Consider the following 22605-nt stretch of genomic DNA (forward strand, 5'->3'; position numbering starts at 1 on the left):
AGCAGTAATGGGCACTGGTCTCAAATTTTGTTTTCATCTGCCTCTGTTCCAAACTCCAACCGCTCCAAGGGTTTGTCAAATTTACAAGATACCTGTGACTCCAGCTGATTAACTTTGCTGATCACTGGATTGCTTGTAACTGGACATTATGAGCCTAAACCAAACAGAATTTAACTTAATGGGTCATTAATTAAAACTGTTCACAGTGTGTGATTATCCAGAAGAACCAGGATATTAGTTTCTGGAAAGGCGATTTGCTGTTAAGTTTTTTTAATCACTTTCCAGTGCTTTGAGCACCACAGACAAATTTTCATTCTCTGGTGTAGCAGAAGACAAGTCACAAATGGATGCTGAACACATAAAAGCAAAACTATTTACAAGGCCAGACAACATTAAGGCTTCGTAGAAAAAAATCCTGCTTTTGTAATTCGGCTGAACATTATAGTCAAGCTTTCATCCAAGATTAAAAAAAAACCTGTACATAACACTCTTGTCTTTTCTTTTCCAGTCATCTTACCCGATAGTAATCTGTGCTGTAGATGTCTCGGGACATGCCAAAGTCTCCGATTTTGACCACTAGGCCCTCCCCCACCAGACAGTTGCGAGTTGCCAGGTCGCGGTGGACAAAGTGCAGTGATGCCAGGTAGACCATGCCCGAGGCGATCTGGGCGGCGATGTGGAGCATCTGAGGCAGAGTGAGCTGACCCAGCGGGGGCATCTTCGACTCCTCCAGGATGCGAGCGTCAGGGCCATGAGCTCTGCGGGAGCAACACAAGGAATTTTGAGTGTTTTTGGACCTAGGCAGCTTGATTCTACATCTATTCCACATCTTATTATAATGGTATGTCTTCTCTATTAAGAGAGTTGACAGGGAAATATGTGAGATAGGAAAGGGACAATTAGACCCAGGCAATGTAAGAAGTATTTAGATCCTCTACTTAACACAACAATGTGAAATCAATTACAATTAAGATTCCTGCATTCAAAATCCTATTACAAAATTCTACTTAAGTAAAAGTAAAAGACTGTTACTGACTGACTTAACTACTTTATATACAGTTAGGTAGTTTAGTCCAGTGGCTCCCAACCCAGGGGTTGTGCCCCTCCAAAGGGTCACAAGATAAATCTGAGGGGTCTTGAGATGATTAATGGGAAAGAAAACATCTGTATTCATTCATTGTTCTAATCTTTACTTTTTGTGCAATAATGGATCAGTTAACCTCACTAGAGCTTGAACAATTCAACAAAACCATTTAAGGAATCTTTCTGGTGGAACTGCTAACAACTCTGAAACAAGACAAGAGGCTCCAACTAGACATTTTGTTTTTATAAGGAGTCACAATCCCAAAAGCTTACAAATCACTGGTTTAACCTATAACAATGCTCTTTCTAAAATGTTCTATCTGAAGTTTGTCATGCACACTCTACCAGTCAAATAAATATAGTGGAGTATAAAGTATATTATTTCCCTCTGAAATGTGATGGTGTAAAAATATAACTAGCATGAAATGGAAATGCTCAAGTAAAATACCTCAAAAAAGTACAGTACTTTACTAAATTTACTTTTCCACATCTGGACTGGAGTGGAGCAGTTAGGCCCTGGTGGTTTTATTTCCACCACTAAACTGCCATGTGGATTGTGATTGGCACCTCTGGGTGACACAGGATGTCGTATGTGTTGTGTCAAATCTGTATGTTTTTATTATCAAAGTTAAATAATCTTAGATTGTTAAACCTGTCCCGTGACCCTGTACGCAGGATAAGCAGTTGACGATGGATGGATGGATGGATGTTAAACCTGTGTAAAGCCATCTGGATTTTCTTAAGTTGCTCATTCACACACAAGCACAAACACATCACTGCCATTGTTTTTCCCTTTTTTATTTAGTTACATATAAAACTTAGTGGGGCTTGAAGCATTAAACCTGTCATAAAACCTGTCTTGAAAATAATATAGTGAGCCTTTTTTATGAGGTCTGTATATAATGTATGAAATTTGTGATGTTTCAGCTTTTGAGGTCAGACGTGTTCAAGAGATTTTTGCTTATCGTCACTGGTAGATGACAAATTATTTTTCTTATTTGTCAAAGGGAATCTTTGCAGTACTGTGGGATTATAATCATATAGACTGAATTGGTTTTATTTTCTGCTTTGGAGCTGAACTCCTGACCACTGTAAAGTGCACAAACACACAGATTTCTATTTGAACACAACATGCTGGCCTCTGCTATCTTTCTCCGTTCCTATTGGCTGTTCAGATTAATCAAGTGCTGGGATTGGGCTCCTAATATGAGCTCCCAGTATGTTAGTTACTATGGAATCAACCTTGAGTGACCTGAAGGACAAAGACCTCAGCATGCAATCTGCAGATTGAACATTTCTGATGTATATGAGCTATTGAGAGCATTACAGACATGGTTGGCGTGACCACACCATAATAAAGCCATTTAACAGTGATGGTTAATAGAAAACATAAGGCTTGTAATACGCCTACAATTGATTTGCAATAATGCAATTCGGAGATGCAGAGCACATTGACTCCCAGTTGTTCTTGTGGATCATAAACACCCACTCTCACATCTAACTCCAGCCTAAATGAGCAAATCACAGATGATATGTCTCCATCCATCCTAATATTACTCCTCTCCACTTTGTCCCCTCCTTACAAAGGAAGTTGTCTATACAATCACTATTAGTTTAAAAGGCAGGTGGCAGGGTGGGAAAGCAGCTGCATTGTGGGGGCCCTCAGACGTTTCTCCCATTCTGTCTGCTGGAAATGTGATTTCCATCTATTGGTGAACATATATCTCAGGCAAAGTCTGTGAGCATGCATGTGTGTTTATCTGTGTGTTTTCATTCCCAATCTGTCTCCTGTGGAGGACACCTGGCAGACAGCATCAACTGTGTCTGCCCTAATAGTTTTTTCGGATGGTTTCCCAGGTGCCAAGTGAGGTCTAATAGGTCGACAATGCCTCAGTCCTCAGTGAGTCCTTCAGCTCCCTACAGAGGTTTCAATACTTACATGGTTTTAGATTACAATTTAAAAGATTTACATAACATATTGTAAATATTTTCCATCACCATGTTACACAATAAATCAAGTGTTATTAACTTCTTTACTAATTAGCTTCTGCTTGAGATATCACATTAGTTCAGTGTAGGTTCAAGGAAATTTGTCTATTTCTACTTATGTGCTGAATCTGGTCATTTACCATGCCCAACAATATTCAAATAAAATCCTGCCACATTAGAATTTTGCTCTATTTTCCATTATTATATGAGGACATGTTGTAAATAATAAAGTATATTCACCCCGCGCCTTGACATACTGTGAATCAAATTTACACTGAACAAGAAACCTTCCTGCAACTGCAACTTTTTAATTCTGATTTAGCAAAAGCAAAATGTTCTTCTATACAATTCACTGCTGCATCCATTTTCTGTGACATTAGGGTGATAAAAATTCTAAGTGGGGGGGATAGGAGGATAAATGATGGAGTAAAAACTAAATATTACTGATATTACGAAGTGTATGAGTCACTTTAGTAGAAAACAGTAAGCAATTTCTCCTTGAATTTTCACTTGTGAAAAAGACATCAAAGTTACACGACACTGAAAGGAATGACAGACTCTAGGTCTAAATAAATAAGCACCATGCAAATAGAACCAAACACTTCCACAGCCAGTATGGAAGTCTACTTCATGCATTTCTATTTAAACACAGAATCCACACATATGCTCAGTGACCACTGGAACCACACAGTCCACTGACCTTAGCTGAATGGGTTTAACCTTTAAGCACACATCAGGTTTGACTGATACTGTACTCAGTGTCTTTAAAGAGCTGGAGTTACTTATCAGGGTGTTGGAGGTTCCTATTTTCAACGGTACAATGGAAAAACTCACATAGCCGTAGGACACAGATTCAGATTTTTAACATCTGGTGGTTAAATGCCTTGCTTAAAGGCACTTGCTGAAGGAAGGGAGGAAAATGGGAAGTGGCTTAATCACTGCATCACTTAGAGGCCAGAAAGGATGAATTCAGACAATTAGGCAATAGGCCCTCAATAGGACATTTGAACATGTAACAGTAGGAAAAAAACAGGGGTTAATTAGGGCTACCACTAACAATAATTTTTATTATTGATTAATTAAATTAAATTAAATTGGGACTATTTAGTCATATATTGTGCACTGCACTGTATCTTGTCTTAATACTGTTATGTCTTATGTAACGCACTTTGACGTACCTTGTTGTTAAAAGGTGCTATACAAATATCCATTTAGCTCCTGGCCTACTGTAACACTATGCTTGAATAGAGCCACCATAAATATTCTTAGGAACACCTGTGCTTTTCCCACTAGGACAAAGTCAAAATGTCTGCTGTGAAAACGGCCTCTAACTGATTTTGGTGATGTGATACTGGGGCTTGAAAATAATAATGTTATAGAATGTCCTATTTGATGCACATTAAGGAAACCTCTACTTTCAACCATTATCTGTACTGGGTTATTGAGATGAGGAATACAGAAAGCCTAATATTGTGAAAAGTCTTCCACATGTAATTCAGGTTCCTGATCATATTAACTACTGAATAGGTCAACATTTTGTTTAGAAGGGATGGACAGATTTGGGAATTGAACTCATGACCCTCAGGTCATTATGAGCAGGTTTACTCCATACCGAAGAAATCGGTTGAGGTCTCCATGCCTCATGTATTCGAATACCATGGCCAGCGGCTCTCCGTCGGTACAGACGCCGTAGAACCGCACAATGTGCTGGTGTTGGAGCACCGTCAGCAGCTCCGCCTCCCTCTGGAAATCCTGCCGGGTCGACTCGTTGGCGTCCTTTAGAGTCTGTGGCACACAATATGTTTATTAAGGGGTTATTGGGCTAAAAGTAAAAGTAAACCGTTTTAAAAGCAACCAACAGTGAGGAGTGTAATAAAAGGCAATTGAGTCCTTGCTATGCTCCTGCTTACTGGATGAGTGATGATGTGTTGCAATAAAAGCATAAGTCTGATTAATGGGATGATAAATCTGAGCAGAGCCAGATTCATCGTCTTGTTTTTATTCGCTGTGGTTTGCATTAACCTGTTGTAACGTGAGCTGTGTATTAAACCACCTGACTGTCCTCAGCAGTAACGTCTCACTCTGAAACCACAGGATGTTATTTCAGTATACGGACGATCCAAGTATAAGTGTAGTACTTACTTTTACTTATGCTGCTGTTTTTTTTAAACTAACTGTAACTATCCTTATTAAGTACAATTTCAAACAGTTTTTACCTGTATTTCAGCAAAAGTCTATATTAATAAATTCACACTAACAGTGAAAGTGACTTTGAGACAGTGGAGAGTGACAGTGTAAATTCACTCACCTTGATGGCGACCAGCATCTTGTCGCTGTCAGGGCTGAGGTTGGCACACTCTGCCAGGTAGACTTTGCCAAACGCTCCTTCACCCAGCTCCCACTTCAACACAATGTCCTGCCGTTTAATATGCTGGACACCTGATCATAAAGTACAGAAAATATTTGAGAATCTGGGTCAAAACGTCTGAATTACAGACATAAATAAATAAATAAATGACCAAAACACCCCACATGAAGAAGTGGCATAAAAACATGTGGCATGAATGTGCATTCCGTTAAAAAAACATCATACATCAACAAAGTGGAAACAAGTGGAAGCAAGCTCACACTCACACATGTCTTTCTCCTTGATGATGCCACAGAAGTACTGTGGATTTTCTACAAAGCTGGATAAACCAGAGTCTTCATCTGAGGAAGGTGGGCTTGTTCCAAAGTTCATGAAACGAAGCGACACTGCCAGGTCATCCTCAGTGCCCAAAACTGATGAACCTAGTGATAGGAGGGAGAAAGCAAACAAGCAAAACTGAAAGACATGTAACACCTAATCAGCCTGCTACCATTTGTGATTGCAGTGGCCATTAAAAGAAAATTCAGAACCAATTTTTTCTCCTTCCAGGAATTGACGTTCTAAACAACCAACTTGTTGCATATTTGTTGGTACCATGGTGACAGATGATGACAAGCTCTAATAATCACCGTCATTAGCCATACAGCAATCAGGCCACATTGAACTGAAAAAATGATCATATAGGAAGACTGAATGGTTAGCAACCCCTGACTACAGTGCGTATTAAAAGCCAAACGAGTGGGGCCCAAATTGTAAAACCCCACTCAGCAAGGCAAACCACAGAACCCCCAGAGTACAACACGGTAGAAAATGGAACAACAAAGAGAGAGCACAGAGGCGATGGAGGGAAGGAAAGACGGAGCAGGGTCCACTTAGGCAATCAGGCCCACTTATGCACTTTGAGAGCGAGAAGGGTGTATGTGTGTGTAGGGGGTTGGGTCCGAGCAGAGCTATATCAGGTCTAGCTGTTCGTCTATCCATCCATCTTCTTTAATGGCCCTCACCACGTGGCGGTGGCCAAGGGAGGTTTCTGCTGCCATTCTCATGCAGTAATTAAGGCACTTTAGCTGCCTGTGTGCAAAGTTATAGCTTGTGAAAATCCTACACTAGTCAGTCTCTCTTCCTTCTGAGAGCCTGAAAGAAATATCTGCGATTTGAAACAATAATTTGTCAAAATGTTTGATTATGGTTTATTTTCTTTAATCTATGCCCCTTCAGATTGTGGTTCTAGGCTGAGCCACTGTCACTGCGTTCCTTTTATTACACTAGTACAGCAAAGCAATATAACAGAGATATAAGGAATTTATATAATCCGCGCAATAGCCTTTCTTAAAAAGTTTGACTCCAAACCCGTTATAACAAAGAAATCTAGGTAACTTTCATTGGTTACCAATACAGTTAATGTTGGAGCCATACTGAGTTATTTAATTCAAATATGAAAACGGATATTTTGAGTTAATTTTTGATGCTGTGATTTATGAATTAGGAGGAAATGTTCACATTGCTTATTGACCTGCTCCTCCTTGATTCTGCGTCTACAGGGCGCTGATAGGTTGCCCTTAAGTAGACTATTGGAGGGGCCTGCGGATGAGTTAGATGGCGGAGAGCCAACAGTTTTCTGACCGCAGTGCTTCACAATAGTTGTATAAATTATGTGTTGGTCTTTTTATTTAAGTTCCTTATTTGTTTTTCGTTGTTGGAAAGTCAACCCGAGTATAGAGAAATAAACACATCAGTTAAAACGAACTGACTATCTCCGTGTGTGCTTTTGAAGTGTGTGTGTCGGCGACTCCCCACCTGACTCCAGGTGACTCCTCAAAAATGTTTGTCAGTCACTTCAGTTAAACTTGCTGAAGAATGTTTTCATGACAGTGATCAAGCTGATTAAAAGAGTACTCATTTTAACACCACACTCCTGTATGTATGATACCATTCCCATATCCGTGAGTTAACGATGGAGCTACAGAAGGACTGCTGAGATGCCAAAACTGTGTGTATGGTGCATGGAACACATGACATGACAGAAGTGAGTATGTGAGTGTGCCAGATGTATTTAATATGCCTGACCATCCTTGCAGGGTCAAGTTTGAACCTTAGTTAGTCATGTATGTAGACTGCAATTATGGGCAAAAGATAAATGGTGTTTGGCAAGAACATGAAGATCGAATGTCCAAAAACATTTTTTTTGTCTGCCTGGATCTTCCCATCTTAGCAAAGCTAATTCTGCTACTTAAAACAAATGCGGGGCAGGCGCGTAAAGAGGGGCGCGATTGACCCTCCCTACTTCCTATCCCTCTTCTTCCAGTGCCCTTGCTTGGACCACAGCCATCTTCAGCCTTTATTTTGATCTCAACTACACACCTGTAAAGTGTTTTAATACGTATTAGACAAATGAAATACAACATGTTAATTAGTGAGCTTTAAAAATGCTAGTAGGCTGATTTTTTAGCTTTGGACAGAACAACTCTAGCTGTTTCCCCTTGTCCACTTTTTATGGTTTGCTAAGCTCGCTTGCTGACTCTAGCTTCATATTTAGCATACAGACACAAGAGCGGCATAGATCTTCTCATCTAACTCTCAGTAACAAAGAGAGTATTTCCCAAAATATCAAACTATAACTTTAATCAACTTGCTGCTAAATCATGTGTGTAGTAAATGAAATAATGTGTGATAACTTACGGTGAATACCAAACTTGGAATGCTGGCCACACTTGTTAATCACCAAAACCATGATAAGAAAGAAAGTGCAGGCAAACACAGCAAAACCCACAGCCACAGACACCTGTTTAAACAAAGAAACACAGATTGGCCGTTATATTCACTAACATTATTGGTAGTCATCCTACTTTTGTATTGGGAATGGTGACGCACAGACGTACCACAAAAACTCGACTCTCCGGGTTTTCTGTGACGTCCATGTCTGATTTGTTTGTAGGAACTGAGGGTCAGGAATGAGATTTGTTAAAGAAAAGTGACAGACCTCACATCAAGCCCATGCAGTGTTAAGTAAACATGCTGAGAGTAAAAATCTATTGAAGACTTACTTGGATCCACATCAATGACTGGCATGTGAGAAGCGAGAACACAAACACATTTATAAACACACGCTATGGAGAACCAAAGATGCAACCTGTGCGATTCAAGGGAGTACTGACTGTTTAGCGGCTTATCAAACATCCACACACACCCTGTTTCAGTATTAAACCTTTGCACTTCACCATCTGTGTATACATAATGTGAATGATTCTAAAATGCTACATATATTATTACCACAATGTCCTGTATCCAATGAGCTTAAGTTCCAAACTTTTTCTTCTAAACAGATCTCTGTGTTCATGTATTAAATCAAATCATGCACCTCGTACAGCCTATAGCAATATTTACTTGACTTGCACTATTCATTTACAAAGTACATGGCTGGGCAGTGTACTGTACACTGTACATGTCATTATTATTGTACAGTGTATAAATATATTCTAGTCTCTATTCACATTTTTTATTTTATTAAATTTATTATATTATATTTGGAGCCATATATTTATGTAGTCTATATATATGTAAATGTGACTTTATAATTGCATTTTTTATTTACCTAAATCATCATAATTAAATATTATATTATATATATTTTATATACACTTTCCCCCTTTAGAATTAATTAAATTATCTATCTACCTATGTACATACCAATCTATCTACCTATCTATGTATCTATCTGCCTGTCAATCTATTTAAAAAGTTTAGATTAAATCTAATCCATCAATTTACTCCTGGACTATCGTATCGTTTTGATTCTATGTGACTGAAATGTGATTTACTTTTTGATGTTACTTCCCCCTTGCTGCCTTGATTTGATGCTGATTTGAAGTGTGGTGTTGTTAGTATTTGCGTTATGTAAAATGTTAGTGTAAACAAAAACACTCAAATATACTTGGTGAAAGCAGTTCTGTTTGGTGTAAAACTGTGTAAAGGCCTATTAAACTTACTTGTTCACTTTGTTTTTAAGGTGGATTATGACAGTGATTATTGTAATAATTATAACTGATACACTATGTGCATTAAAATTATCATCAGAAGCTACTACTGTATGGGGCACTGCAAAAAGTGGAAGTAATGGTATGATACTTATAAAGTAATGAAGGATAATTGTTAACTTCTCATTATGATGCACCACTTTATTCAAGGGGGCACAGTTTACAAACTAATGTTTAAGTAATTAGTAATTAATGATTAGTAATTACTTTTGTGCTGATTCAGAGTTAACCAGGAATGACTCGTGAAGAAAGTGGTCACTGTGTCGATTCACATATGTTTTATATCTAATCATTGTTTCATCATCATGTTTTATTAACTTATAATTTAAATGATTCATCAATTATTGCTTCTGATTTATTCCTTATTTCATGCTTTCTTGAGCAGTATTTTGTGGACCGTATTGTGAAGTGTTAATCAAGTCTTTGTTTCAACACTGGATCAAGCAGTGTTAAAATCATTAAGATACTCAGATAGATTTCTCTTTTAGTTATCTTAATGGCCTCCTCTCTTCTTTATGGGATACTGCTCGGAAAAAACATTCTGCAGCTACAAAATAGTTTCAGGAACTCACCTGGAATTATCCCCTCAGGATCCAGTGGATCAAAGGGGTTGTCCATGAAATTCCCAATGGCAGTGGCCTCATCCCTTCCCAGTTTGTTCTGCACAATCAGAGTGTAGTGGCCATTGTTGATGTGGGTAGGCTTGTTGAGGAAGAGACAACCGTGTATCACTGATCCGTCACCTGAGTCATGGATGAGCTGGATGTATGTATAGATGCTCATTTTGAGTTTATTTCCATTGTACAGCCAGGTGATGTTTGGTTCAGGATTGCCATCTACAGCAAAGGGGAAACACCAGTGGTGCTGCTGCACAGCATCCTTCAGGAAGAGGATTTTGACAGGAACTGATGGGAGATGGGAGATGATAGGTTAGAGATGAGCAGTAGTGAATGGGTACCTCTCTTGTCTTACGCAACAAATGCTGACTAACCATGTTTAATGTACAACATCATTCCAGAGCTGCAAACTGGTAAACTGCCCCTGTATTGGTATTTCTAAACTGTAATGAAAACTAAGAAAGACACTTAAGCAAATACCTTCTTTTGCTTTCTAGCCCAGAGCAAGATGAGAATTGATACCACTCTCATGTGTTTATGGTAAATATGAAGCTACAGCCAGCAGGGATTTAGCTTAGCTTAGACTGGAAACAGGGTGAAACAGCCAACCTGGCTCTGTCCAGAAGTAACAGAACTCGCCTACAAGCACTTCCAAAGCTACTCTAAAGTATGTGCTAAACTGTTTTCTCATCTAACTCTGCAAGAGCTGCAATGATTAGCCAATAGTAAGTGGTACTTAAATGTCATAGTTGGTCAAGGTGGTTTATATACTGTTGTACTTAACTACAGTATTTGAATACATGTATATATACTTAATATACTTTGTTACCTTCCACCACTGGTAAAAAAGTCAAATATTATCGTCAATTATAGTCAAATAATGAGTACAGATGCTCATTTAAATGCTCAAACCTATGCTACAAATGTATGCTTAATGTGCACCTCTGTCATGTACAAAATAAAGTCAATGTTTGGTGAAATGTCCTATAGGTTCTCTCTGAGTTTCCATGAATCAATGTTCTCCATCTGTACTGCAAACATGTGCTGACCTGCTATGAATAATGAATCCTGAATCCTGGTCGTTGTTGTGCACCCGACCACAAAAGCTACCTGGAAGCTCAGCTGAACACAAAATTACAGGAAACGGCTCTGTTTAGATCGAACACGACTCTCAAGTGCAGAGACCCCTCATCCTGCAAAGGCCATTCTGCTCCTCTTAACCCATGACCCAGCCTCCAGAAAGTGCTGTGCTAAGGGTATTCTGGGGCATTTGTCTCTTTACCCAGGGCAAGCTGAAGTCTGTTACACTGAGTGAAGATTAGCGCTGTTTGTCACATTTAATTAATCATCCATTAGCAACCTCTACTAATGTTACAAAAGCTATTTCCCTGCAGGGGTTAAAAGGAAGGCTAGAATTATGTTTAATTGAGCCTGCCAGTTGTCAGACATTGCAGAATTAAACAATGAACATTTTTTTAAAAATGTGGCAAATACACAAAACGGTTCTTGGCATCAGTCCAGGCAGATTCATAGTTAACTGGAACCTTTGAATAAAAAATATAACTTTTTGTGATGGTGGCTATTGATCAAACTTATGAACAGCTCTGAATTCACCTTTTAACTTTACAGTAAAAAAAACATTGCAAAAACCATGATTTTGAAAAGCTCTTTTATGAAAGGGAAGCCGCACGAGTGCCATGAATCAATGGCACAGAGAGCCACTCAGCAGTAAAAACCCACTGTTCTGGGAGGTAATTAAGAGTAATTAAAGGGCTAGCGGTTAACGAGTGTCCGTCCACTAGGGGGGCTGATGTTGATAGATTAGCTGCACTAACGCATTTACAGACTGCCAATCACTGCGGATGAAGCGGTTTTCCGGAGTAGGAGGGAAAAGTCCATTAGCACAGGCTCAAATCAGATCTTAGCACAGGTTATCAGCCCCATTTTCCTGATGTTCATTATCTGTCCCTTGATGCTTGTGCATTTGGCTTCAGCTGATTGGCGCCCCCGCTCTTTTTGGCTTTATTTTCTAATGAGTGTCACTGAGTTTGTGATATATGATATTGTTTGGGCAGTATTTTTTCAGTAATGTATCACTAATGCATCTGACTCTGTTTTCTGTGGGACCGCTGGGTGCTGTCATTTCTCAGTGTTCTTCAACTTCCAGATGCACTAATGCATCTGAAAGGAGAAAACAAAAGTGAACCTCGTGGGTCAAGTTGCAGCTGTAACTTAGAAGTATATGAGGTGAAGGAGTTCTTTAAGAGCAAGGCAAGGTTAGTTCACTCTCTTTTCTCCCTTCATTGTATCCCTGCATTAAATGGCAAGCCATACGTGCAGCACTTCACTCTAATTAGTTTAACACTTCTCACCAGTCGCTAGAGTGAGTGACAGATGACAAAGAGCTCCATTAGAGGCATGGTGGGTACATACTCGTATTTGTAGAGGGGGCATTTAGAAGAAATCAGTGCAGTGCAGTTTTCTTTTCTCTGGCCGTCCACCCTGCCTGCACTAGAAAAATGGCCCCAGTGTGCTCTCGCCCTAACCTCCATTAAGCCCGACGACTCGTATTGAGCCTGTGAGCTTTCAAGAGTGTAGTTTTATTTTGCAGGTACTTACACTCAATGTCCAATTGCACCATTTCCTCCCCAGGCCCAGCTTGGTTCTCGGCCTCACAAGTTAGGTTGTGTAGGTTGTCGCTGGAGTTTACGTTGGTGAGGTACAGGACCAGCTGTAATGTAGAGCCCCAGATTTTCTCCTGCAGCAGCCGACGGCGCACACAAAGAGCAGAGGAGGAGGTTAATGCACCCGAGTCACAACTACATATGGATTAATTAGAGGTATAGACAAGATAGAGGGATGAAATGGAATCCAATTTACTATACTGCAGATCAATAGATTACAGAACCCAACTGAACTTTATTTATAGGTTTTTAAGCACAGCACCACCGGGTTAAAGAGCTTTCCAGCACAGTGAAAAGAGCAGAAGATAAAGGAAATTAAAGAGTGATAAAATAAAATAAAATCTAAACTTTTAGAGAATCAACAGACAAGTGGCCTCAGGCAAATACAGCCACTAGCAACAACAATCAGACACGTTAAAAAGCCAGTGAGAGAAATCACATTTTCAGGATGAAGCTTGAAAGCATTAAAAAAGTGAGATCAAATAAAAGAGGGAATTGAATGACATATTTCGGGGAGGCTACTGAATACTATAACCAAAACATGGAGTACTGGATCTGGAGACAGACAAGAGATCTCAGGTTTCTGACAGTGTGGTTTAAGAACTGGAGTTGGGGCAAGATGACTTGTAGGCAATCAAGAATTCTAACTCAATACTACAATTATTTTTCATTGGCCTTGTTCCATCATTTTTGACCACATTGATTGGAGATGGGATAAAGAAGTCCCATAAGTCTGGTGATTTTCAATTTTTTTATTGTCTACAAATTCCATGAAAAGACCAAAATCAATCAGTATCACAGTTGGTTTTGAGTCTTATCTTATATATGATGTTTACATAGAAGTTGAAAAACTGGGTTATTAATATCCCTGTATGCAAGAGATTAATAGTATCCAGATCAACAGAGAATGTTCAGAAACCTGGATAAGGTCTTTACACTATCTGCCACTATACCATGGTTTCTATAACAGGATATGCTGTTTTGATGTGCAACGCATAACTGCACTAACACTCCAAAAACCAGAATAGCAGTGTGCGTGTAAATGGCACCCTTAATCATTTGTTCCTACTAAGGACATAAGTCGTTTTAAATCAGGGCACAGATATAAACAATTTCCTCACAAAGCCAGACGTTGTAGTTTTAGCAAACATTACCCCTGGCTGTAGTAAATAGAACATTTGTTGGGGACAATTTTCAGCTGTAGATTTAGTGCTCTAGTGAGTTTTGATGGTAGAAGGACAAATTACAGTGGACATGAAGGGACATGTCACCCAGTGGGTGGAGGTCATTGATGTGTTTATATAATATAACAGTTTCTGGGCAATAATGGAGCTTGATGGCACAGAGGAATAAGATATATCAGGCTTTGGCTACACAGACAATAGTTGTTGGTAGAATACATTTATTGTTGGTTTTGGTCTTTTTATGGGATTTGTTGACAAAATAATTTGGAAATTTTTGAACAATAAGAACAATATAAACAATGACCTAAGGAATTATAATGACACCTAAATATTTAGGAAATGAAGGTGTGAATTTGCCTCAAGGGGCTTTAGAATCTGTACAGCATTATGTAAAATGTTATTTTGTTAATATCTGTATGACACATACATACGTACATAAATATTATTTATTACCTTGGTAGAGAAGTGAGAGTGAAGCTCTTCAGTTCGCCATCTCGCAATAGGAGTGGGACTTCCTGTCACATGACACTCAAATGTCAGGTTTCCTCCCTCTTGAATTTTATTTTGGGAGGAGACAATAATCACCTCAGGCAGACCTGAGATCAGCAAAGGAGACAGTGTGAGCACATAGCAATGAGCTCAGTTTGCTAGTGTGAAGGTACAACTAAGTACCATGTTTCCTGGCAACAAGATGTTCCTACTGTATGTCATTAAAACAACAATGCTGAGCCAATTTCTTCCATGCATTTCACTGCACCTGCTTGTTGAAGGCATTAATATACAGAAAAGGAACAACAAATATTTTTCCCTTTTCAAACCAGTTGAACGAAGCTGCGTTGTTTCAAACATTTTTACACTTCCATGAGAGGGAGACTAAAAATGTCCTGAACATCCAATTGTTGAAGTCAGATTTAATACGAGCACAGAGAATCTTTCTACTTTCTAGTGTCAAACACATAAAGTACATCATTCAACACAGCGAAAGTCGAACACCTTAGCTATGCAACAATAAGCAAAACACATTTTGAAATGGAGGGTGACTTTAAATGTATTTAAAAATGTATGACATTTGATCATATTTTGAATGTGCATTACTAACATCACAATACAGTGCAAAAAGAAGTTCAAATATCATAATGAAAGCCAAACTCACTGCAGTTATCTATCACCAAAGAGTTGAGGGGTACTTCTTGATCATTGGAGAAACAAGATAACATTTGGCTGTCCAGGTCACCACGTTCATAACGCTGCCACTGCTGGAGCCAGTGGAGGTCACATGAACAAACAAGAGGGTTGTCCCTCAAAACCCTGAAGAGAAAAAATTGGAAATTTGAATTACTTTTGGTTTGATTTCTCTGACAGAAACATACAGGAAAGACAAGAGTTTCAACGAGTCACTTTTTCAGTTTATTTATCACAGACATGCTCTCTTTATGACATAGGTTAAACAGTATTCTCATTGTATGAACACATTGGGAGCTTTTTAGGTAGGATGAAATATCCTTTCAAACTTATTCCTTTTAAAACCGCCTATCCATTATATGACTAGAAGTATATACAATTTGGATTTTATATAAATCCATGAAGAATTTCAACTTTAGATATAAATTAATCTTTCAATCCCATACTTATTTTTCTTCAGCTTTCAAAAGCCACATGAGCCATAACGAGTGAAAAAGTTGCTGCCATGCACTGAAAAGAGTGCTGTCAATCAATTTGCAAAAAGCAGCAGTAGTTTCTTTTCCAAAACCTTACTAAGTATGTTCACCTGTGGATTAACCTCTGCAAAAGTGTGGTGAAAGCACAATGCTTTCAGACCACAAGAACACTGAAAGGCCTCCTAGTATAGAAATTAACCTTTAAGATCTTTGTATTTTACCTTCACATCTTTTGTATTTTTACTTCCACACAGAGTATGTGCATAAAAATGTCAGCAGAGAGCACAATAGCCTCTTTCTTTCTGCAGAAATGCCCCCGGTTTGTCTTGTTTTAGAGCAGAAAAATACAGTTGCGCTTAGTAAATTAGATTAGCATCAGCTGTATTTGGTGATTATCAAATTGTGTGCCAAATTGAAAATATTTAATTTAGAACCACAAAAACAACTGTAAAACACAAATGGACTCTTTGACTAAGAATGTACTATCACAATTTGAGCTTTTGGGTCCAATAAATGTATCGAAAAGCTATATTAGTAAATTATTTTTGTGCCATTCACACATTTGGGGAGTCAGCAGGTGGTCAGGTGGCTCAGCCAGAGAAGGGCTCTGATGTGCATGCTTTTGACGAGAATTGCTGCTTTGCCATTTAAATTGAGAAAGGTCTAAATAATCTGACAACAAACAAACAGGTTTGTGGTTTGTCCTGAACGTCCCTGTGTTGGCATGTCATGCACTAATGTCCGTGTTGTCAAGGCTACAAGCTGCAGACCTGCTTTTTCAAGTCACTTAGCTAACTTGGGACTTATGGGGACTGTATGAAAATAATTTGGTTGGAGAAGGGGGAATGAATCTCTTATTTCAAAAGAATGTATTAATATTGAACTTGCACAACTCGTTTAACCATTTATCACTGAAAGATGCAAAGCACAACTAATTTAAGGTACTCTACCCCAATTTAAACATTTAATACCTCAATAGAACATTCATTTTGATAATGTGAGCCATCAACACACAGTCAAAGTAAAATGACAAATTGCCATATTCATGTCAAACAAATAATGGGTCCAGTTTAAAAAATATACTATAGGCAACCAGCAACTTTGAAGACTTAGTCTGCTAAATGAACAAATATTATGGCACTGAATGAGTGAGCTGGGCAGAGACAGTGGCAGATTAAGGTAGATTTAAGACTATTATGACATTTTTTTGGCTCCTTCTGTTGACATGCAGACCAATCATTAAATGATTTCCTCCTTTACAGACAACGTTTTTGAATGAATGAGTGTCCTCATTACATATTTAAATGAACTCACAGACTGAGCAGTGGTAGAAAATGAAACACCCTCCAGGAGATGTGTTCAAGAGAGTTTGATGCCAGGTTGCTATGAAACAAAGAGAGAAGACACATGATATTACAAACATTTGTTTTGCTGTCACGATATCACTACACAGGATGTAACACAACAGTAATTCAACCTACCTTGTACCTATCGTTCAGGAAAGCTTACATGTGGTACTTCTGTTTTGCCTATATTTTACTTTCCTAGTGCCACAATAGCTGTTTTTTAATAGTTTAACAGTCATGATTAGGTAATATTGTTTAAAATTTGTTTTGCAATCATGTCATTTACACAAATGTTACTTTTAGAAAGAGTTTAAAGCTTTCTGGGGGAAAAAATTAACACTTTTCAGCCTAAATTAAAGAAAAAAATTATCTTGTCATTGTTGTAATCTAGTCCTGTTCTGCAGTGGAGTCACGCTGTGATTTGATTGCTCACATTCAGAGCAATGCTTGTGGAAAACATTAATGCATCCAAATGGGTTCTGATCAATTACTGTGGCAAGTATTTCATACCAGCCAGAAGCACACCTCGCAGTGTTTGCTTAGTGTTCAGTACATTAGGTGAATAGTCCAGAGTCACAAACACTTCTCAGAAGAAGGACTTGACCTTGGACCTACCAAGGATCTCGCCGGAACAAACTGTCCACCCCATTCTTTGCCCTTCTCCACCTCTTATTACACCTCCACCCTCCGTACAATGTTGTCCATATAGTTCAGGAGGACTCTTCTTTGACCTGATTCAAGACTATTTAAAAAATATCTATGAATGCAAACATTGTGAATACCATAATCGTACATCTAAAATTGGATATGTCATGTTTTCATTATTATTATGTGATAAATGAATGCAAAATATCTTTTTGTCAATCCTCTCAGGCCACTAAAATATCATGACAATGGTTCTCAAATGATCCTCAGACAGCCAAGGATCCTGGCTGTAAATAAACCTCCCTCAGAAGATGACAAAAAGCCACACTGGGGAACGAGCACATGGAAGCCAATACATATTCACTCTGGCAGGGCCATGGGTTCAAATACTTGTTTTCCTTGCTCTCAAAAGTTCATGTCAGATGGGTTAGCCATTGTGGCTTATCCATTACCAGCTCGATTCCTCTCAGGTCCACAGGGGAGAACAGAGCCGGGAATAGCAGCTCATTTTCTTCTGGCCATTTGTTTATTTTTTATATTCATTTTGTAGAAGATGATTGAGTTCCAGAAGGATTGTGGATAAAGAAGAGAGATAAGGAAGGTGGTCCAAGCTGACGAAGCCTCCATGTCCCCTGCTTAGTTTGATTATTGCTGTCCCTCTTAATCTCAGAAACACATCTGTCACACAGAAGCCCCTATACCCCACCAAACCCCGGCCCACCGTCTCCCTCCACAGTGAAATATTGATTAAGTGATAATGGACCCTTAGTGGAGTGTATTTATTATGCATCAGTTGTCGATAATCCGCCAAAGTGAGCGAGTAAAAGGTGACTGGTGGATGTCTTCTCTAATTTCTCAAGCTCACCCCGCCTACCTTACCACCACCACCCCCTATCTCTGGTCCTCGAAACCTGCCTGTCCTTAAGATAAACAACATCAGACATGTCGCACACACTCAGTAAAATGATGAGGACAAGATGGTGGCGATAAGGGTCAGCTGCTGATGAATAGACAGATTTGATTGTTCCAGTCGATAAGATGAGTATTATTTATTGTTGAGCCTGGATTTTAAGGCCAAGCTGTTCAGACTGAAATGATTCAGCTTTTAAAAAACTGAAGTGAAAAGGTTTCAATTTTACTACCAGACTGCTTGCTAATTTGTTTTCTAGATGACTATTGAAAAAAGGAGGTAGTTACTATTGAATAGATTCACACAACAATGGTATGTTTCTATGGTACAAGCAAATACTTTTTCAGTGACAACAGAATTAACTGACTTTAGGGCTGCAACTAAAGATTATTTTCACTATTGATTAATCTACTGGTTAGGCTTTTGATCAATCAATGACTGTTTAGTCTGTAAAATATCAGAAAATAGTGAAAAATGCTCTTTCCCAGAGCCCAATGTTACGTCTCCAAATGGCCTGATTTGTCTGACCAATAGTCGAAAAACCAAAGATATTCAACATACATAAACTGAGAAAAGCAGCAAATACTCATGTAACAGAAACTAGAACTAATACTGAACTAATCGGTTTAAACTTGTTTTTATTTATTGTGGGATCCTATGTCACAAACAACTAGATGTTAGAATGATATTTTTAACAATGATATACATAATATCCATCTAGGAAGACTACTAAACGCATTTTGTGGCTTCAGTATTGTAAATGAGCTCACAAATTTACCAGATCTGCGGATGAGTAATACAGCTTTTTGAACAAGCGACTGAGTCACTGTGATTTTGAGACATGTGCAGCATTAAAGGGCTGGCTGAGCACTGACTGACAGTGACAAATGGGCTGACCCATACACAAGTCAAAACATGACAAAGGGCAAAACAATCCTGTTGTATCGACGACACTTACACATACTGGAGCTTGAGGTTGTGCTGGAAGGCGTTGGCAGAGATGAGCCTCAGCTTACATGATGTGACTGTGCTGGAGAAGGGGAGAGACAGCACAATAAACATAAAAACAAAATTTTTGCTTTAGAAAGAAAGCATGTTTTAATGCTGAGTTTTATCAGAAATACTGAAACTTGTGTGAGTTTGTATGAGACAGTTTTTTTCAAAATTATACATTCCCATTGCTTGTTTTGTGCGACCGGTCCAAAAATCTTATCTTCAATTTACTTTTATAAAACCAGTGAGTTTTTGGCTTAAATGATTAATCTATTATTCAAATATTTAGCCGATTCATTTTCTGTCTATCACCTAATCAATTCATTGGCAAAATATTTCAGCTCTATCTAAATATTAGTTTGTTAGATAAGTATGACTTTTATCTGTCTCTGACAAACATTTCACTACTGAAGTAATGAGAGATTTTAATCTCCTTCAGAAACTTTTTCAGATGGTGGCCAAAAGTATGGGGACACCCAATACACTTTTGTGGACTTATGTGGGGCTGTTTTTTCATGGATTGGTCAAGGCCCTTTAGTTCTACTTAGGGAAACCTTTAATTTCCACAGTGTACAATTATATTTTGGACAATAGTGTGCTCCCAACTTTGTGGAAAGTGGTCCATTAAGAAATGGCTTTCCCAATTTGGTGTGGAAGAACTTGACTAGCCTGTACAGAACCACAACCAGTACACAACCTCTCTAATGCTTTTGTGGCATAATGTGAGTAAATCCCTGCAGCCAGGTTCCAAGATATTGCTTAGAGCCTTTACTGAAGAGTGGAGGCTGATATAGCCGCAGATAAATATCCATGGTTTTGGAACGAGTTGTTATACAATCACATATGGTTCTAATGTTCAGGTGCCCACATACTTTTGGTTAAAAATTTAAGTAAATTCACTCTCAGAATCGTGAATGAGGTAGCCTACAACACAGCCTACTGTATGTTCAAATTAATATAACTGAGAGAGCCAAGTGAACTGAATGTGAGACAATATGGACAACTCTGAAATGGTTATAAGGAGTAAGTGACTGTAAACTGTGATTTTCTAATCAAAGCCTGTCAAGCTTTGGATTTCTCCACATGTTAAACCCAGTAACAACCCTTGTCTTTAACCAGAAACATAAGTCTTGCTCAAGGACAATTCTCGCTCTGAAATCTGGTGAGAGGTGTTGTTGCAGGAAGACGCTGGCGTGACTTGTGAGTCGATGTTGGAGAGAGGAGTTTGTTATGTACATAGAGGAACTGCTAGCAAGACTTTATTTCCTAAATCATGGTTGAATGTTTAGCTGATTTCAACAATGTAGAGGAGTCATTTGACTTTGATGGATGTCCGCATTTATTTCAGCCAGAGTATGCTGATGAAGAGCTCCTAGAAATTGACTCTGAGTAATAATAAAAAAAAAAAGACTCTTACTCGCATTTCCACAGTCGTCTTCCTGCAACAACTCGCCTCTCACCAAATTTCAGAGTGAGAACTGTCCTTTAGTGAGACTTCCGTTTTTTTGTTAAAAACAAGTGCTGTTAGCGGGTGTTACTTGGTCAGTCACTTGTTTTAACAGTGTGAGCCTGTAGTTGTAGGCAAAATGAAACATTTTTTGTGGGCGCAATTGCCCCAAGAATTAAGTTGCAGCCACTGCCCAGATTTTAAAATACCTAAATTAACTTTTAATTAGCCAGTTAGCTAGAGCTGCTGAAATCTGCCAGCCAAGTCAAAACAGCTGCTCCCAAACCTGCTTTTAGTTTGTCTGAAATTAAAGATCCATTATTTTTTTTAAAACTATTAAGAGTTTTAAATATGCCATGTTAACTGCACGTGTGAGGGGGCGAAAAGCTTGGCAGGTGTAACTAACTAAGTGCTTATTAACAGTCAATTTTATGGAATGACATATTGTATTGAGAATTGAACTTATGGAACAAATAATTAGTCTCTACAATGCAGAAAACAAAACATTATGTTGGCCTGCTACCTGGAAGCATGAACTGTTAAACATTTGTCTTTGTTGTACAGTAAATTGTAAGAAAAACATTACTTACAGGTTTTTCAGCTCTCTGTAGTTTACAAGATCAATTTCTGTTATATTCTCCAGGCCTGCTTGGTTTTCTATGTAACTAGTTAATAAAAAGAAAGAGAGAGTTACAAGGTCAAAACATAAATGTACACCTGTACCCTTTTATTGTATAGATGTTCAATTAAGCCCAGTGAAAATAACAGAAAACAGATGAAAAAGACAGATAACACTTGAAAATAAGTGAATTAATCCCCCATATACAAAAAAATGAAGGAGATGAGTTTATCAACATTTGTGATTATTATTTAGAATTAACTGGACAACGAAAAAACAGATTTGACATTTTTTAAAACCGACGACAAGACCACTAAAAACAGTAAAATTAAATCATAGAAATGCCAATCTACTGATGATGACATGCCATACTAAACACAAAAAGCAGAAATTGAGTTAGTCACCTGTGTAATCCTGTGTAAACCTGTGTCAATAGCTAATTTCTTAAACGATTAACCTCTTTTTAAAGTTATAATTTAGGTTTGGGAGAAGCAACAGGAAAAAAATGGAGAAAATAAGAAAATAAAGAAATGCATTAAAGAAGGAGGGTCACATTCAAATTCAACCCCACTGACATGGGTCTGACCTCCTTGCCATCTACCGAACAACTAACAACTAACTAACAACTGATAACAAATCCAACCGAGATGTTTAGGGACCCAAAAACTGCAAAACTCATTTCAGAACTTAAACTACAGCTCATGTGAAAAAAAAAAATGCCTTCGAAGTGTAGACAAGGCTGATGGGAAATTTTTGTCCGGCCTACCTCAGAATAACTAGTGAGGTGTAGATCAATTCAGCACTCAACACAAGGACAGGGCGCTCTTTTCATGAGATGTTTGAATAGATGGCTTGATTGGACCTACCAAGGATCTCGCCAGAACAAACTGTCCACCCCATTCTTTGCCCTTCTCCACCTCTTATTACACCTCCACCCTCCGTACAATGTTGTCCATATAGTTCAGGAGGACTCTTCTTTGACCTGATTCAAATAATGAAGGATTTTGTCAATGTGAATGTCTTCAGTC

The 22605-nt window shown here is 38.4% G+C and overlaps 1 protein-coding gene across 1 annotated transcript in view; it reads right to left on the reverse strand.

The window, feature by feature from the left end:
• The window catches only part of ntrk1 (neurotrophic tyrosine kinase, receptor, type 1), a 35202-nt gene that overhangs the window by 5505 nt on the left and 7092 nt on the right, over positions 1-22605 (reverse strand). Inside the window, exons 2-15 of the mRNA XM_046045659.1 lie at positions 21549-21623; positions 19477-19548; positions 16932-17000; positions 15113-15267; positions 14413-14555; positions 12711-12849; positions 10047-10379; positions 8485-8502; positions 8320-8378; positions 8120-8222; positions 5707-5862; positions 5381-5511; positions 4685-4857; positions 518-758 (exon numbers count right to left, since the gene is read on the reverse strand). Of these exons, the coding sequence (XP_045901615.1) occupies positions 518-758; positions 4685-4857; positions 5381-5511; positions 5707-5862; positions 8120-8222; positions 8320-8378; positions 8485-8502; positions 10047-10379; positions 12711-12849; positions 14413-14555; positions 15113-15267; positions 16932-17000; positions 19477-19548; positions 21549-21623 (1867 nt within the window). The remainder of the gene's footprint in view (positions 1-517; positions 759-4684; positions 4858-5380; positions 5512-5706; positions 5863-8119; positions 8223-8319; positions 8379-8484; positions 8503-10046; positions 10380-12710; positions 12850-14412; positions 14556-15112; positions 15268-16931; positions 17001-19476; positions 19549-21548; positions 21624-22605) is intronic.

This window comes from Micropterus dolomieu, linkage group LG03 (genome assembly GCF_021292245.1).
Source record: "Micropterus dolomieu isolate WLL.071019.BEF.003 ecotype Adirondacks linkage group LG03, ASM2129224v1, whole genome shotgun sequence".
Taxonomy (NCBI): Eukaryota; Metazoa; Chordata; class Actinopteri; order Centrarchiformes; family Centrarchidae; genus Micropterus; species Micropterus dolomieu.